The sequence below is a fragment of the Salvelinus alpinus genome, chromosome 20 (assembly GCF_045679555.1).
Source record: "Salvelinus alpinus chromosome 20, SLU_Salpinus.1, whole genome shotgun sequence".
In the NCBI taxonomy this organism is placed as follows: Eukaryota; Metazoa; Chordata; class Actinopteri; order Salmoniformes; family Salmonidae; genus Salvelinus; species Salvelinus alpinus.
In genome coordinates, this window is record NC_092105.1 from 10,886,527 (window position 1) to 10,903,344 (window position 16,818).

The 16,818-nt window shown below is 42.6% G+C and overlaps 1 protein-coding gene across 4 annotated transcripts in view; it reads right to left on the reverse strand.

The window, feature by feature from the left end:
* LOC139546298 (neuronal membrane glycoprotein M6-b-like) overlaps positions 1 to 16,818 on the reverse strand; it is a 61,409-nt gene that overhangs the window by 1,642 nt on the left and 42,949 nt on the right. For 2 of the 4 annotated variants that reach the window (XM_071354501.1, XM_071354500.1), the window contains exons 2-7: positions 8,159 to 8,345; positions 4,851 to 5,007; positions 4,324 to 4,492; positions 1,500 to 1,573; positions 1,240 to 1,305; positions 169 to 514 (exon numbers count right to left, since the gene is read on the reverse strand). In XM_071354501.1, coding sequence (XP_071210602.1) covers positions 434 to 514; positions 1,240 to 1,305; positions 1,500 to 1,573; positions 4,324 to 4,492; positions 4,851 to 5,007; positions 8,159 to 8,345 — 734 coding nt within the window. In that variant the 3' untranslated portion in view covers positions 169 to 433. Of the gene's footprint in view, positions 1 to 168; positions 515 to 1,239; positions 1,306 to 1,499; positions 1,574 to 4,323; positions 4,493 to 4,850; positions 5,008 to 8,158; positions 8,346 to 16,818 lie in introns of those variants that run through there. The other 2 variants (XM_071354499.1, XM_071354498.1) reach the window with 1 other exon arrangement.

Below are 16,818 nucleotides of genomic sequence, written 5' to 3' on the forward strand. Positions count from 1 at the left end.
TTAGGGGAAAAAAACGAATAGTTTTTTCACCTCAAATTTAAGCACGATGGTCATGGCAAATGACTGAGAACTCCTTCATAATACAGTATTGTTCTCAGATTGTGTTTTTTGTCTTCCTCTTCCAAGCCTACTGTTTATTAGCCAGAGTGCTATTCATTTAAGGGATGATTTATTGTCCTAATCAGATCTTAAACAAGATATGGAGAAAAGCATAACCCCATTCTGAAGACAATTCTCTTCAGGTAGCGTTGGTCCTTCAGGCTGACCTATCTCTGGATAACACATGCTAAATGATGCATACAATCAGCTATTTACACTTTAGGTGAAGACTAATGGAGATATGTTGCTGTCTATTTTTAGTCCATGTAGTAAAGTCGCTGCTGTCTACTCAGAGCAGTGTCATAGACTGTGTCTCTGTGTCTCTGAACACCAGTTAAAACTTAGTGCAGCAGTCTTCTCGACTCTTAAACTTCAAAACGGCAAAGTTATAAGTGGTAGCCATCATGTAGATCAGCTGATGGAAGAGAACAGAATACAGGCGGTAAGAGAACTCCCCAGGAACATGGCTGCCACTGGCAACAACTGATGTTTCAACTTTTTACTTGTAAAAAAAAACAGTATTAGTAAAATATTCATGTTTGTCACCTATATATGTGAGTTAAATGGAACCTTATGAAACACTCTTTGGAAGCAATCAGAGAGGAAAAAACGGACTGCATGGCCTTGACAGAGAATTTCCCTCTTCTATCATACTCATTGTTTTCAAAACACACAAGACGGGACTCTATACTCTTCGGAAATGGGGCGCCCTTAGTTCAAAGAACTCTGATGCAGTCTACACATGTTTATATCCTTACAGATATCCTCCTTCATACTGTATAAACATAGCCATGTGTCCCGATCCAGGACAAACGTCCACCCTGTTCCCACTTTCCTAAAATAAGTCTGGGGCCCGGGGCATCTAAGCAGATGGTTTAAAGAGAATGGGATTGGCGTTGTGGAAAAGTCTACTGGTATTCTGCCTTACAGGTTACATAAACCATATGGGAAATGAGGAGAGGAGCACTGGATTCATGATCTACAGTCAGATACAAACTGCAAGGATGGACTGAGGGAGAGGATGAGAGAGGAGAGAGGAGAGAAGAGAAGAGAGAGAGAGAGAGAGAGAGAGAGAGAGAGAGAGAGAGAGAGAGAGAGAGAGAGAGAGAGAGAGAGAGAGAGAGAGAGAGTTGAACTTACCAGAGCAATGACTGTGGCCCCGGCTCCAGCACATGCTATGATGTACAGGTGGTAGGACAGGTAGAACTGAAAAAGACATTCATGTGATTGAACACAGTACCGTAGTACAGTAACTCATTGTGAATACAAATGTATGTTTTTCTGTGGCCCTTGCACTGTTATTGTGAGCATGCATCTCAAAGTAATGGCACCCACATAATAGACAGTACAGTATGTCACTGGTCAAAGAATGACTGAGGATGGGAGGAGAGACGCCTTACCTCACTGGTATTACAGATGTCTCCAAGTGTGGACCCACAAGCCTTGCCTGGAGAAGCGTTCCAGGGGATGATACCTGCAGACAGTCGTTCAATTCAAAGGTTAATATTGGCACAGCAAATTCCTCACATCATGTCATCAGTATTCATAGAATTCATATAGATACGCAGTAAAGGAACCATCCTTATTTGGCCATAGTCACATATCACATTAGAATTTACGGAATGGTTTTAACTTAGACGGAATCTCCATTAAAATGTCATGCTTGTAGAGTGGAGTGTATCAAACCTGTACAAGGTGACACACTGATCATCTCAGGCTGTTATAATGTCTTATTGCTGCTATAAAACCTGGCCTGAGAGGAGACGGAGGATATCGAGCCAGAGAAAAGATGCCACAAGTGGTATTTGGTATTTTATTAGGAACACCATTAGCTGTTGTGAAAGCCGCAGCTACTCTTCCTGGGTTCCACACAAAACATGAAACATGACATAACACAGAACATTAATGAACAAGAACAGCTCAAAGGCAGAACTACATACAGTTGAAGTCGGAAGTTTACATACACTTACGTTGGAGTCATTAAAACTCGTTTTTCAACCACTCCACACATTTCTTGTTAACAAACAATAGTTTTGGCAAGTCGGTTAGGACATCTACTTTGTGCATAACACAAGTCATTTTCCAACAATTGTTTACAGACAGATTATTTAACTTATAATTCACTGTATTACAATTCCAGTGGGTCAGAAGCTTACATACCCTAAGTTGACTGGGACTTTAAACAGATTGGAAAATTCCAGAAAATGATGTCATGGCTTGAGAAGTTCTGACATAATTTGAGTCAATTGGAGGTGTACCTGTGGATGTATTCCAAGGCCTACCTTCAAAGTCAGTGCCTCTTTAATTGACATCATGGGAAAATCAAAAGAAATCAGCCAAGACCATAGAAAAAAGATAAATAAAGTCTGGTTCATCCTTGGGAGCAATTTCCAAACGCCTGAAGGCACCACATTCATCTGTACAGACAATAGTACGCTAGTATAAATACCATGGGACGACGCAGCCTTCATGCCTCTCAGAAAGGAGACGCGTTCTGTCTCCTAGAGATGAACGGAATTTGGTGCGAAATGTGCAAATCAATCCCAGAACAACAGCAAAGGACGTTGTGAAGATGCTGGAGGAAACAGGTACAAAAGTATCTATATCCACAGTAGAACGAGTCCTATATCGACATAACCTGAAAGGCCGCTCAGCAAGGAAGAAGCCACTGCTCCAAAACCGCCATAAAAAAGCCTGACTACGGTTTGCAACTGCACATGGGGACAAAGATCGTACTTTTTGGAGAAATGTCCGCTGGTCTGATGAAACAAAAATAGAACTGTTTGGCCATGATGACCATCGTCATGTTTGGAGGAAAAAGGGGGAGGCTTGCAAGCCGAAGATCACCATCCCAACCGTGAAGCTCGGGGTGGCAGCATAATGTTGTGAGGGTGCTTTGCTGCAGGAGGGAATGGTGCACTTCACAAAATAGATGGCGCATCATGAGAAGGAAAATTATGTGGATATATTGAAGCAACATCTCAAGACATCAGTCAGGAAGTTAAAGCTTGGACGCAAATGGGTCTTCCAAATGGACAATGACCCCAAACATACTTCCAAAGTTGTGGCAAAATGGCTTAAGGACAACAAAGTCAAGGTATTAGAGTGGCCATCACAAAGCCCTGACCTCAATCCAAAAGAAAATTTGTGGGCAGAACTGAAAAAGAGTGTGCGAGGAAGGAGGCATACAAACCTGACTCAGTTACACCAGCTCTGTCAGGAGGAATGGGACAAAATTCACCCAACTTATTGTGGGAGGCTACTCCAAACGTTTGACCCAAGTTAAACAATTTAAAGCCAATACTACCAAATACTAATTGAGTGTATGTAAACTTCTGACCCACTGGGAATGTAATGAAAGAAATAAAAGCTGAAATAAATCATTCTCTCTACTATTATTCTGACATTTCACATTCTTAAAAGAAAGTGGTGATCCTAACTGACCTAAGACAGGGAAATTGTACTAAGATTAAATGTCAGGAATTGTGAAAAACTGAGTTTAAATGTATTTGGCTAAGGTGTATGTAAACTTCCGAGTTCAACTGTACATTTAAAAATGGCACATGTAGCCTTCATATCAAGGCATACACACAAACTATCTAGGTCAAATAGGGGAGAGGCGTTGTGCCGTGAGGTTTTGCTTTATCTCTAATGGCTCTATATTATACTGTACGCTTTCTTGAATTTGTCCTGGATTTGGGGACTGTGAAAAGACCCCTGGTGGCATGTCTGGTGGGGTAAGTGTGTGTGTCAGAGCTGTGTGTAAGTTGACTATACAAACAATTTGGAGTTTTGGAGAACGCCTCATAATGATGGCTGGAGCAAATGGAATGGCATCAAACCTTCGTCTCGAACGAATGTTTGATCTATTTGATACCATTCCACATATTCCCCTCCAGCCATTAACACTAGCCCATCCTCCCCAATTAAGGTGCCACCAACCTCCTGTGATACACACCAATAGAAATCAGTGATCCACAGCCTCAACAGGCTCCTGTACACATAAAGTATTGGAACACCTGCTCTGTGTTATGGGTAGAAGGGACCTTGGATGGATTTGGTCATATTCATTAGGGCACAGCGTAGAGATAATGTTGCAACGGGAAGCCAAAACAAGCGTTTCTTATTGGAAAAGTTCAGGTAGTCCCTCTCAGTTTCAGTCTGTTTTTTTTCACATGGTGCCTAATGAAGATGACCCTGGCTGTAACTCCGGTTTTCCCTTACCGTACTGACGAACGTCGACACAGATGGTGTCCACGTTGGTGAGGTTAGCCACAGGTGAGCTCATGGCGGTGCAGGTGGACCACATGTTGTAGAAGAGGAAGACGGGCACGGCGGAGAAACCAAACACACCCAGCCAGGCGATACCCAGGATGTAGGTCAGGAACACAAACTGAGAAAACACACGTACAAAAACAGCATCATATTGGCATTAGGAAGAACTGGATCATAACTAGTATTTTCATAGCTGTTGTTTGCGTCTATTTGACCGGTAGGCCTAAAAGAGAGGACATGCTTTTGTGCTCGTTTGCGAAGAGTATTTGCTCAGACGTCGTCATTATGTCATCAGCTTGTTTGATTGATCAAATCCAAACAGAGCTCAGGTGTCAATGTGGTTCGGGTTGAGTACATAAAAACAAAGACTAGCTTGTTGCACGAAATTTGGTCTGATCAAGAGTGCAGTGAGTTGGTTGTTTGGTGTAAGTGCAGTGCAAGGTTAACACAGTCCAGTGGTGATGATAGTGACGTACCATGCCACTAATACAGCGTCCGCAGATGGTGGTCTTGAACTCGCTGTGCAGCTCCTTCACAGCGCTGGTGGTGTAGAAGCCCTCGGCCAGCAGGATGATTCCGTAGAGGAAGAAGAAGGAGGCGATGCCATAGATGACGTACTGCATCAGCTGTATTCTGTATAGGAGCAAATCCCACATAAACACTCCCTGTGTTCTGTTCATGAATAGTTTCCATTAGGGATAATCCAATATGCCTATGTTATGTTTCAGTCTCCAACATGAGGCAAGAGGAGAAACCGTAAACGTGACAGGTTGTATTAGACTAGCTTATACGTTTAGATTTAACTCGGGTTATAAAACTGCAACCTAAACCATTCATTCTGTCATTGAGTAAAAAAAAAGATGTAAACCATTAACAACTTTGGTGGATGAAATGTAAACAGATGATGCATGTCTCTGAGAAATCGATCGACCCTTCAATTGAAAAAAGGTCAAAGGAAAAGCAGCCAATATCCAGTCTTTCCAGCTACAGTTTGAAGTGATTGTGTTACTGTAGCTGTGTTGTTGGCGAGCTCCTCTGAACAACAGAATCCTGACGAGTGAGCACATTTTCTATGCCAAGTGAAATCGCGCCTCATTAGCTCATTGTTATGGATGTATCCAAATAAATGTCACTAGGAAACAGCTTAAACAAATGCAAATGTGGCTACTTTGCTGTTATTCTAGCTGCACTTTTTGAAGTGATGGTAAGTTAGCCATAGTTGGCTAGCAAGCAAGGGATAAGAACGTTGACAGCCAGTATGGCAATGGAACATTTAGAACAAACGACTGGGTCGCGTCCATAGATACAGAACAAAAAGACTGAACGACTGGGTCGCGTCCATAGATACAGAATAAAAAGACTGAAAGACTCTAGCAACCCTAGATTTGTGTCGGGACTATATCTTGTAGAAGGATGAAGTAGTATGAATAAATAAATTAAAATAATGTTTTTAATGAAAATATATCAATCATTATTTGAAAAGGTTGATAACCCATTGTATAAATGTGATAATGCCCTCGAAGACGGTGTTTGGAGGATATATTGGCACGGTTTGAGATGGAACGGAGTTCCATGCAATAATGGCGCTATATAATACTGTACGCTTTCTTGAATTTGTTCTGGATTTTGGGGACTGTGAAAAGTCCCCTGGTGGCATGTCTGATGGGGTAAGTGTGTGTCAGAGCTGTGCGTAGGTTGACTATACAAACAATTTGGAGTTTTCAACACATTCATGGTTCTTGTAAAAAGAAGAAGTGATGCAGTCAGTCTCTCCTCAGCTCTTAGCCAGGAGAGATTGACATGGGTAGTTTGTTATACTAATATTTAGCACACTAACGTGTTGGCTCTCAGCCAGTAAAACCTCTCGTTATCTTTATACACACTAGTGGAGGCTTCTGGGGGAAGAACGCCTCATAATGATGGCTGGAGCAAATGGAATGGCATCAAACCTTCGTCTCGGGCCTAACAACACCCGTGCCAATATATCTTCCAAACACCGGCTTCTCTGGCATTATCACTTAAGTACACGTGACATTAACACTTGAAAATTGAAATTAAAATGGGCACTCACAGAGACTCCCCTTAAAACCTCATAACAAAACACTTGTCCTGTCCTTCCTCTCCTCTATGTTTCTCCTCTCTTGCTTTAGACTAATGGATATAAAAGAGGTCTCATCTGGGGTAAAGTGCAAGCAGAGGTTATTATTTGATAAAAATAGCTGTTGTGATGAGCTCATTGAAGAAAGGATATCTATATAAAAGTGCCTGTAATTCATTGATAGGGCTTATCTAGGAGGCTCAGCTCACTAAGACTAAAAGGGTTGTGCTGATTAAAGAAGCAATAAAACTGGCCTTCTTTAGACAAGTTGAGTATCTGGAACATCAGCATTTTTGGGTTCGATTACAGGCTTAAAATGGCCAGAAACAAAGGACTTTCTTCTGAAACGCATCAGTCTATTCTTGTTCTGAGAAATGAAGGCTATTCCATGCGGGAAATTGCTAAGAAACTGAAGATCTCGCACAACGCTGTGTACTACTCCCTTCACAGAACAGTGCAAACTGGCTCTAAACAGAATAGAAAGAGGAGTGGGAGGCCCCGGGGCACAACTGAGCAAGAGGACAAGTACATTAGAGTGTCTAGTTTGAGAAACAGGTGCCTCATAAGTCCTCAACTACCCGCAAAACACCAGTCTCAATGTCAACAGTGAAGAGGCGACTCCGGGATGCTGGCCCTCTAGGCAGCGTTGCAAAGAAAAAGACATATCTCAGATAAAAATAAAAGATTAAGATGGGCAAAAGAACACAGACACTGGACAGAGGAACTCGGCATAGAAGGCCAGCATTCCGGAGTCGCCTCTTCGCTGTTGATGTTGAGACTGGTATTTAACTGGTATTATTTAATGAAGCTGCCAGATGAGGACTTGTGAGGCGTCTCAGTTGTGCACCGGGGCCTCCCACTCCTCTTTCTATTCTGGTTAGAGACAGTTTGCGCTGTATCTGTGATGGGAGTAGTACAAAGCATTGTACGAGATTTCTCGCATGGAATAGCCTTCATTTCTCAAAACAAGAATATGAGTTTCAGAAGAAAATTATTTGTTTCCGGCCATTTTGAGCCTGTAATCGAACCCACAAATGCTGATGCTCCAAATACTCAACTAGTCTAAAGAAGGCCAGTATTATTGCTTCTTTAATCAGAAGAACAGTTTTCAGCTGTGCTAACATAATTTCAAAAGGGTTTTCTAATGATCAATTAGCCTTTTAAAATGTTAAAGTTGGATAACACAATGTGCCATTGGAACACAGGAGTGATGGTTGCTGATAATGGGCCTCTGTACACCTATGTAGATATTCCATTAAAAATCATCCGTTTCCAGCTACAATAGTCATTTACAACATTAACAATGTCTACACTGTATTTCTGATCAATTTGATGTTATTTTAATGGACAAAAAAATGTGCCTTTCTTTCAAAAACAAGGACATCTCTAAGTGACCCCAAACTTTTGAACGGTAGTGTATAACTGGTAGAATAGTTTATTGTTTCAAGATATCGTTGTAGACATATAGCCACTACTACTGCCTGGATCGACATGTACGTGGTTGGGGGTGCAGTGGGACCAGTTGTATCTTAATAATCCTCTACTCTGGCCATTCAGTAGGATACTTACGGTTAGCCAGGCCTTAATTATAGCTTATAGGATATAACTAGGGAACATTGCTTTTCATAGACAGGTTAGGGTCAAAGACTCCTAGCCATACTCATGGGGTCAGGTTCGGTCACTCACACGTCGGTCAGCATGGCGTGGTCAGAGGTGACTTTGGAGAAGTGGTTCTCCAGGATGGTGAGGGTTCCGGTGAGAGCCACATGGCCGCAGCCACAGAACAGGGCCACGCCGGAGAAACATAGGATGGTGGCCACCAGCGATGCATACGGCACCCCGCCCAGACACTTGATGCAGCACTCGAAGCAACCTCCATGGAAACACAGAGAGAGAGAAATAGTGAGAACAGATTGAATCTTTCATCACAGAATAGTCGAAGCAGTAATTGTTGTCTTTTGAGAGAGACAATACATTTGTATTTATGCTTCTGTTCACTTTTCACTGTAGGCTGCAGAGTAACAATACCACTTCTGGTGTCCAAAAAGGGCATATTGGTCAACCTGATATTTCTTAAACCATTGCAAAGTCCACATAAGGGGGTTGTGTTTCACTCCATCGTACGCAGAAGAGCTGATGTATTGGTCCAGCACTTAAATCATGTACATGGCCATCTTTACAGTAGTCCATGGGCTGAGCTTAGGGACACGTTTTAAGTTCAACTCCCTGAAACATTCAAATGAGCTGTTGCATAACCAATGACAGTACAGTCGAGGTAATTTAATTCTTCACTGTTCATCAGAACTCAGTAAGAACATGTACTGACTTTCTCAACCTCCTCTAAATGACTCATCATCCCAGACTCCTCACCTACCAATACACTACAAAAACTATGTACACACACATGTAGCGTGGACAGTGGAGTGGTATTTTAATGACTTCTGAGTTGAATGATGATCAAATCTTGAACTTGTGGACTATTCATCATGATAGAATGAGACTTAACTTGCCATCCGGTATGGGCATCTATCTGTGTGTGTGTGCATGGATGCATTGATGCATTGATGTCTGTCTGTCTGTCTGTCTGTCTGTCTGTCTGTCTGTCTGTCTGTCTGTCTGTCTGTCTGTCTGTCTGTCTGTCTGTCTGTCTGTCTGTCTGTCTGTCTGTCTGTCTGTCTGTCTGTGCAGCCAGGAAGGGCAGTCTATCCTGACTATTCATCGGCAGAATTAAAGTGCACTAATGGGCGGCAGACGGTCAGTACTGTGCTGTGGGTTCCAGCCAAACCCTAATGGAAATCAATGGCTATTCATAATGGCAGAATGAGGACTGGTACCTGTATCGTGGTAGATTGTATCGTGGTAGACTGTGTCATGGTAGACTGTATTGTGATAGACTGTATTGTGCTAGATTGTATTGTGGTAGATTGGATCGTGGTAGACTGTGTCATGGTAGACTGTGTCGTGGTAGACTGTGTCGTGGTAGACTGTGTCATGGTAGACTGTGTCGTGGTAGACTGTGTCATGGTAGACTGTGTCGTGGTAGACTGTATTGTGGTAGACTGTATCGTGGTCGACTGTATCGTGGTCGACTGTATCGTGGTAGACTGTATCGTGGTAGACTGTGTCGTGGTAGACTGTGTCGTGGTAGACTGTATCATTGTAGACTGTGTCGTGGTAGACTGTGTCGTGGTAGACTGTATCGTGGTAGATTGTATCGTGGTAGATTGTATCGTGGTAGACTGTGTCGTGATAGATGAAATCGTGGTAGACTGTGTCATGGTAGACTGCGTCGTGGTAGACTGTATTGTGGTAGACTGTATCGTGGTCGACTGTATCGTGGTCGATTGTATCGTGGTAGACTGTATCGTGGTAGACTGTGTCGTGGTAGACTGTGTCGTGGTAGACTGTATCATTGTAGACTGTGTCGTGGTAGACTGTGTCGTGGTAGACTGTATCGTGGTAGATTGTATCGTGGTAGATTGTATTGTGGTAGACTGTGTCGTGATAGATGGAATCGTGGTAGACTGTATCATGATAGACTGTATCATGACTGTATCGTGGTAGACTGTATCGTGGTAGACTGTATCGTGGTAGACTGTATCATGGTGGACTGTATCATGACTGTATCGTGGTAGACTGTATCGTGGTAGACTGTATCGTGGTAGACTGTATCGTGGTAGACTGTATCATTGTAGACTGTATCGTGGTAGACTGTATCGTGGTAGACTGTATCGTGGCAGACTATACCGTGGTAGATTGTATCGTGGTAGATTGTATCGTGGTAGACTGTATCGTGGTAGACTGTTTAATTGTAGACTGTTTAATTGTAGACTGTATCGTGGTAGACTGTATCGTGGTGGACTGTATCATGACTGTATTGTGGTAGACTGTATCGTGGTAGATGGTATCGTGGTAGATTGTATCGTGGTAGACTGTATCGCGACTGTATCGTGGTAGACTGTATCGTGGTAGACTGTATCGTGGCAGACTATACCGTGGTAGATTGTATCGTGGTAGATTGTATCGTGGTAGACTGTATCGTGGTAGACTGTATCGTGGTGGACTGTACCATGACTGTATTGTGGTAGACTGTATCGTGGTAGATGGTATCGTGGTAGATTGTATCGTGGTAGACTGTATCGCGACTGTATCGTGGTAGACTGTATCGTGGTAGGCTGTATCGTGGTAGACTTCATCGTGGTAGACTGTATCGTGGTAGACTGTATCGTGGTAGACTGTATCATGACTGTATTGTGGTAGACTGTATTGTCGTCGACTGTATCGTGGTAGACTGTATCGTGGTAGACTGTATCGTGGTAGACTGTATCGTGGTGGACTGTATCGTGGTAGACTGTATCGTGGTAGACTGTATCGTGGTCGACTGTATCGTGGTCGACTGTATCGTGGTAGACGGTATCGTGGTAGACTATATCGTGGTAGATTGTATCGTGGTAGATTGTATCGTGGTAGACTGTATCATGGTAGACTGTATCGTGGTCGACTGTATCGTGGTAGACTGTATCGTGGTAGACGGTATCGTGGTAGACGGTATCGTGGTAGATTGTATCGTGGTAGATTGTATCGTGGTCGACTGTATCGTGGTAGACTGTATCGTGGTCGACTGTATCGTGGTAGACTATATCGTGGTAGACTGTATCGTGGTCGACTGTATCGTGGTAGACTGTATCGTGGTAGACGGTATCGTGGTAGACGGTATCGTGGTAGATTGTATCGTGGTAGATTGTATCGTGGTCGACTGTATCGTGGTAGACTGTATCGTGGTCGACTGTATCGTGGTAGACTGTATCGTGGTAGACGGTATCGTGGTAGACGGTATCGTGGTAGACTATATCGTGGTAGACTGTATCGTGGTAGACTATATCGTGGTAGACTGTATCGTGGTAGACGGTATCGTGGTAGATTGTATCGTGGTAGACGGTATCGTGGTAGACTATATCGTGGTAGATTGTATCGTGGTAGATTGTATCGTGGTAGATTGTATCGTGGTAGACTATATCGTGGTAGACTGTATCGTGGTAGACGGTATCGTGGTAGACGGTATCGTGGTAGACGGTATCGTGGTAGATTGTATCGTGGTAGACGGTATCGTGGTAGCCTGTATCGTGGTAGATTGTATTGTGGTAGACGGTATCGTGGTAGACTGTATCATGACTGTATTGTGGTAGACTGTATTGTGGTAGACTGTATCGTGGTAGACTGTATCGTGGTGGACTGTATCGTGGTGGACTGTATCGTGGTAGCCTGTAGCATGGTAGTACTGATGAACTAGCAGAGCCTCAGGACAGACAGTATGTCAACAGAGCACAATGTGTTTGCAATAAGATCCATACATTTAGAAAGATGCTGTATTTCAAACAGCAGACTGTAGATGTATAGCGTGACCTGGTCCTGGTTGAGGAGGTGCGTATGTGAAGGTCTTAATAATGTGTGTTCCGTAGAACTGTACGGATAGATTCATAGATTGCCCTTGATCGTGTTCCAGACAACCGTTTCCTCCATTGGATATGATCTGAATGGAGGCTTAGTAACTGTGTAGAGGACATGGCGTTCAATACATTCACAGGCATGATTTCAGCATCACATTAAAAGTCCATTGGTGCATGTTCTAGAATCTAGAGTCTATTCCAATGTAAAACTCTGTCATCGAGAGACGGGGCATTGAAATCCAAACCTCTTGCACGAGGCAGGAATCCTGAAAGTTCTTTAGTGTTTATCCTCTTTCTCTGGCCTGACAAAGGACATTAAAACAGATATATTATCATCAGAGCAGGGCCATTCAACAGTTGTGTGTTGTCAGAAAGTTTATCCCGTAGCCTTTTGTGTCACAGAGGGATAAAAACATTTTTGTCACAGAGGGCTGGTGAATAGCAGTTGCCATGGCAGCATGTTAACCACAACCCAGTGAGTGTGCCCGCGGCGATGCCCAGCAGAGTGGTTAACTCGGCCCACATTTCCCACACAGACACACATGGCAGGCAGGGCCAGGGAGAGTGAGACGGGACTAACATGAAATAGACCTCAGGCCTGAAATAGACCTATTACCTGATATAGATCTACCTGGTATAGTTCTACCTGGTATAGTTCTACCCGGTATAGTTCTACCTGGTATAGTTCTACCTGGTATAGTTTTACCTGGTATAGTCCTACTCGGTATAGTTCTACCCGGTATAGTTCTACCCGGTATAGTTCTACCTGGTATAGTTCTACCTGGTATAGTTCTACTAGTTATAACAGCCACAATCAAATACTACCTGGTATAGGTCTACCTGGTATAGTTTTACCTGATATAGTTCTACCTGATATAGTTCTACCTGGTATAGTTCTACTAGTTATAACAGCCACAGTCAAATACTACCTGGTATAGTTCTACATGGTATAGTTCTACCTGGTATAGTTCTACCTGGTATAGTTCTACTAGTTCTACCTGGTATAGTTCTACTAGTTCTACCTGGTATAGTTCTACTAGTTCTACCTGGTATAGTTCTACTAGTTCTACCTGGTATAGTTCTACTAGTTCTACCGGGTATAGTTCTACTAGTTCTACCTGGTATAGTTCTACTAGTTCTACCTGGTATAGTTCTACTAGTTCTACCTGGTATAGTTCTACTAGTTCTACCTGGTATAGTTCTACCAGTTCTACCTGGTATAGTTCTACCAGTTCTACCTGGTATAGTTCTACCAGTTCTACCTGGTATAGTTCTACCTGGTATAGTTCTACCTGGTATAGTTCTACTAGTTCTACCTGGTATAGTTCTACTAGTTCTACCTGGTATAGTTCTACTAGTTCTACCTGGTATAGTTCTACTAGTTCTACCGGGTATAGTTCTACTAGTTCTACCTGGTATAGTTCTACTAGTTCTACCTGGTATAGTTCTACTAGTTCTACCTGGTATAGTTCTACCTGGTATAGTTCTACCAGTTCTACCTGGTATAGTTCTACCAGTTCTACCTGGTATAGTTCTACCAGTTCTACCTGGTATAGTTCTACCTGGTATAGTTATACCTGGTATAGTTCTACTAGTTCTACCTGGTATAGTTCTACCAGTTCTACCTGGTATAGTTCTACTAGTTCTACCTGGTATAGTTCTACTAGTTCTACCTGGTATAGTTCTACTAGTTCTACCTGATATAGTTCTACTAGTTCTACCTGATATAGTTCTACCAGTTCTACCTGGTATAGTTCTACCAGTTCTACCTGGTATAGTTCTACCAGTTCTACCTGGTATAGTTCTACCAGTTCTACCTGGTATAGTTCTACCAGTTCTACCTGGTATAGTTCTACCTGGTATAGTTATACCTGGTAGAACTATAGAGAAAGCTAGAGAGAGAAGGACATAAGCTATATAAGGCCACAAATCGGATAAATGTGCCATCCATTTTTAACAGCAACGGCCTGGCCTGATAATGTTACTGTACTGTATTCTACGCTACTGTACTGTACTCTACTGTGATCTGAACTCTCTGTCCCCTTCACACTGTGATGCTATCACACCTCTGAGTGTTGTTAAACACCGCTCCTCACACACTCCGGCAGAGGGAACAAAGCTCTTTTTCTCTCCATGGAGAAGTCTCGTGCCTCATTCCTAAGGTGTTGTGTTTAATAACTATAAATTGGAGTTGGTGTTTTCACAGCTGGAGTCACGTTAGCCATGCTGGCTGGGTCGTGTGTTACGTCTAACCCTTAACCCTGAAACAACACTGGCACCAAGACAGACCAACTTATTGACACGTGTTAGCGTTTAACACCACAATAATACCACTCTATTTACAGAGAACCACTATAAAAGGACTTATTCTTGGTACATGAGCCCGGAGGAAATAAAAAACACTATCTATCGCCTACACACATCCTCAATGGGTCCTGCACAAAGCACCATATTGAGGGCTGTCTGCACTGACCATCATGCATCATGTTTGCATTATGTGGTACTAATCTCATTTCTGCAGAGATTAATTCAGTACAAAGGAGGAATAATATCCGGAACTGATTGTGGATGTCAGATCGAAGGTCCCGTATGGGTAAATCCCAGTGATGGCCAGTGAGCACATCTCTCTCACACACATAGTGCAGCAGTCTTTACATGTCCTTATGTCCGTGTTAACCCTACTCCTCTTCCTACAGTCACAGTATTAATAGAAGGAAAGCAGTGTTAACCCTACTCCTCTTCCTACAGTCACAGTATTAATAGAAGGAAAGCAGTGTTAACCCTACTCCTCTTCCTACAGTCACAGTATTAATAGGAGGAAAGCAGTGTTAACCCTATTCCTCTTCCTACAGTCACAGTATTAATAGAAGGAAAGCAGTGTTAACCCTACTCCTCCTCCTACAGTCACAGCATTAATAGAAGGAAAGCAGTGTTAACCCTACTCCTCTTCCTACAGTCACAGTATTAATAGGAGGAAAGCAGTGTTAACCCTACTCCTCTTCCTACAGTCACAGTATTAATAGAAGGAAAGCAGTGTTAACCCTACTCCTCTTCCTACAGTCACAGTATTAATAGAAGGAAAGCAGTGTTAACCCTACTCCTCTTCCTACAGTCACAGTATTAATAGAAGGAAAGCAGTGTTAACCCTACTCCTCTTCCTACAGTCACAGTATTAATAGAAGGAAAGCAGTGTTAACCCTACTCCTCTTCCTACAGTCACAGTATTAATAGAAGGAAAGCAGTGTTAACCCTACTCCTCTTCCTACAGTCACAGTATTAATAGAAGGAAAGCAGTGTTAACCCTACTCCTCTTCCTACAGTCACAGTATTAATAGGAGGAAAGCAGTGTTAACCCTACTCCTCTTCCTACAGTCACAGTATTAATAGAAGGAAAGCAGTGTTAACCCTACTCCTCTTCCTACAGTCACAGTATTAATAGAAGGAAAGCAGTGTTAACCCTACTCCTCTTCCTACAGTCACAGTATTAATAGGAGGAAAGCAGTGTTAACCCTACTCCTCTTCCTACAGTCACAGTATTAATAGAAGGAAAGCAGTGTTAACCCTACTCCTCCTCCTACAGTCACAGTATTAATAGAAGGAAAGCAGTGTTAACCCTACTCCTCTTCCTACAGTCACAGTATTAATAGAAGGAAAGCAGTGTTAACCCTACTCCTCTTCCTACAGTCACAGTATTAATAGAAGGAAAGCAGTGTTAACCCTACTCCTCTTCCTACAGTCACAGTATTAATAGAAGGAAAGCAGTGTTAACCCTACTCCTCTTCCTACAGTCACAGTACTAATAGAAGGAAAGCAGTGTTAACCCTACTCCTCTTCCTACAGTCACAGTATTAATAGAAGGAAAGCAGTGTTAACCCTACTCCTCTTCCTACAGTCACAGTATTAATAGAAGGAAAGCAGTGTTAACCCTACTCCTCTTCCTACAGTCACAGTATTAATAGAAGGAAAGCAGTGTTAACCCTACTCCTCTTCCTACAGTCACAGTATTAATAGAAGGAAAGCAGTGTTAACCCTACTCCTCTTCCTACAGTCACAGTATTAATAGGAGGAAAGCAGTGTTAACCCTACTCCTCTTCCTACAGTCACAGTATTAATAGAAGGAAAGCAGTGTTAACCCTACTCCTCTTCCTACAGTCACAGTATTAATAGAAGGAAAGCAGTGTTAACCCTACTCCTCTTCCTACAGTCACAGTATTAATAGAAGGAAAGCAGTGTTAACCCTACTCCTCTTCCTACAGTCACAGTATTAATAGGAGGAAAGCAGTGTTAACCCTACTCCTCTTCCTACAGTCACAGTACTAATAGAAGGAAAGCAGTGTTAACCCTACTCCTCTTCCTACAGTCACAGCATTAATAGAAGGAAAGCAGTGTTAACCCTACTCCTCTTCCTACAGTCACAGTATTAATAGAAGGAAAGCAGTGTTAACCCTACTCCTCTTCCTACAGTCACAGTATTAATAGGAGGAAAGCAGTGTTAACCCTACTCCTCTTCCTACAGTCACAGTATTAATAGGAGGAAAGCAGTGTTAACCCTCCTCCTCCTCCTACAGTCACAGTATTAATAGGAGGAAAGCAGTGTTAACCCTATTCCTCCTCCTACAGTCACAGTATTAATAGGAGGAAAGCAGTGTTAACCCTACTCCTCTTCCTACAGTCACAGTATTAATAGAAGGAAAGCAGTGTTAACCCTACTCCTCTTCCTACAGTCACAGTATTAATAGAAGGAAAGCAGTGTTAACCCTACTCCTCCTCCTACAGTCACAGTATTAATAGAAGGAAAGCAGTGTTAACCCTACTCCTCTTCCTACAGTCACAGTATTAATAGGAGGAAAGCAGTGTTAACCCTACTCCTCCTCCTACAGTCACAGTATTAATAGGAGG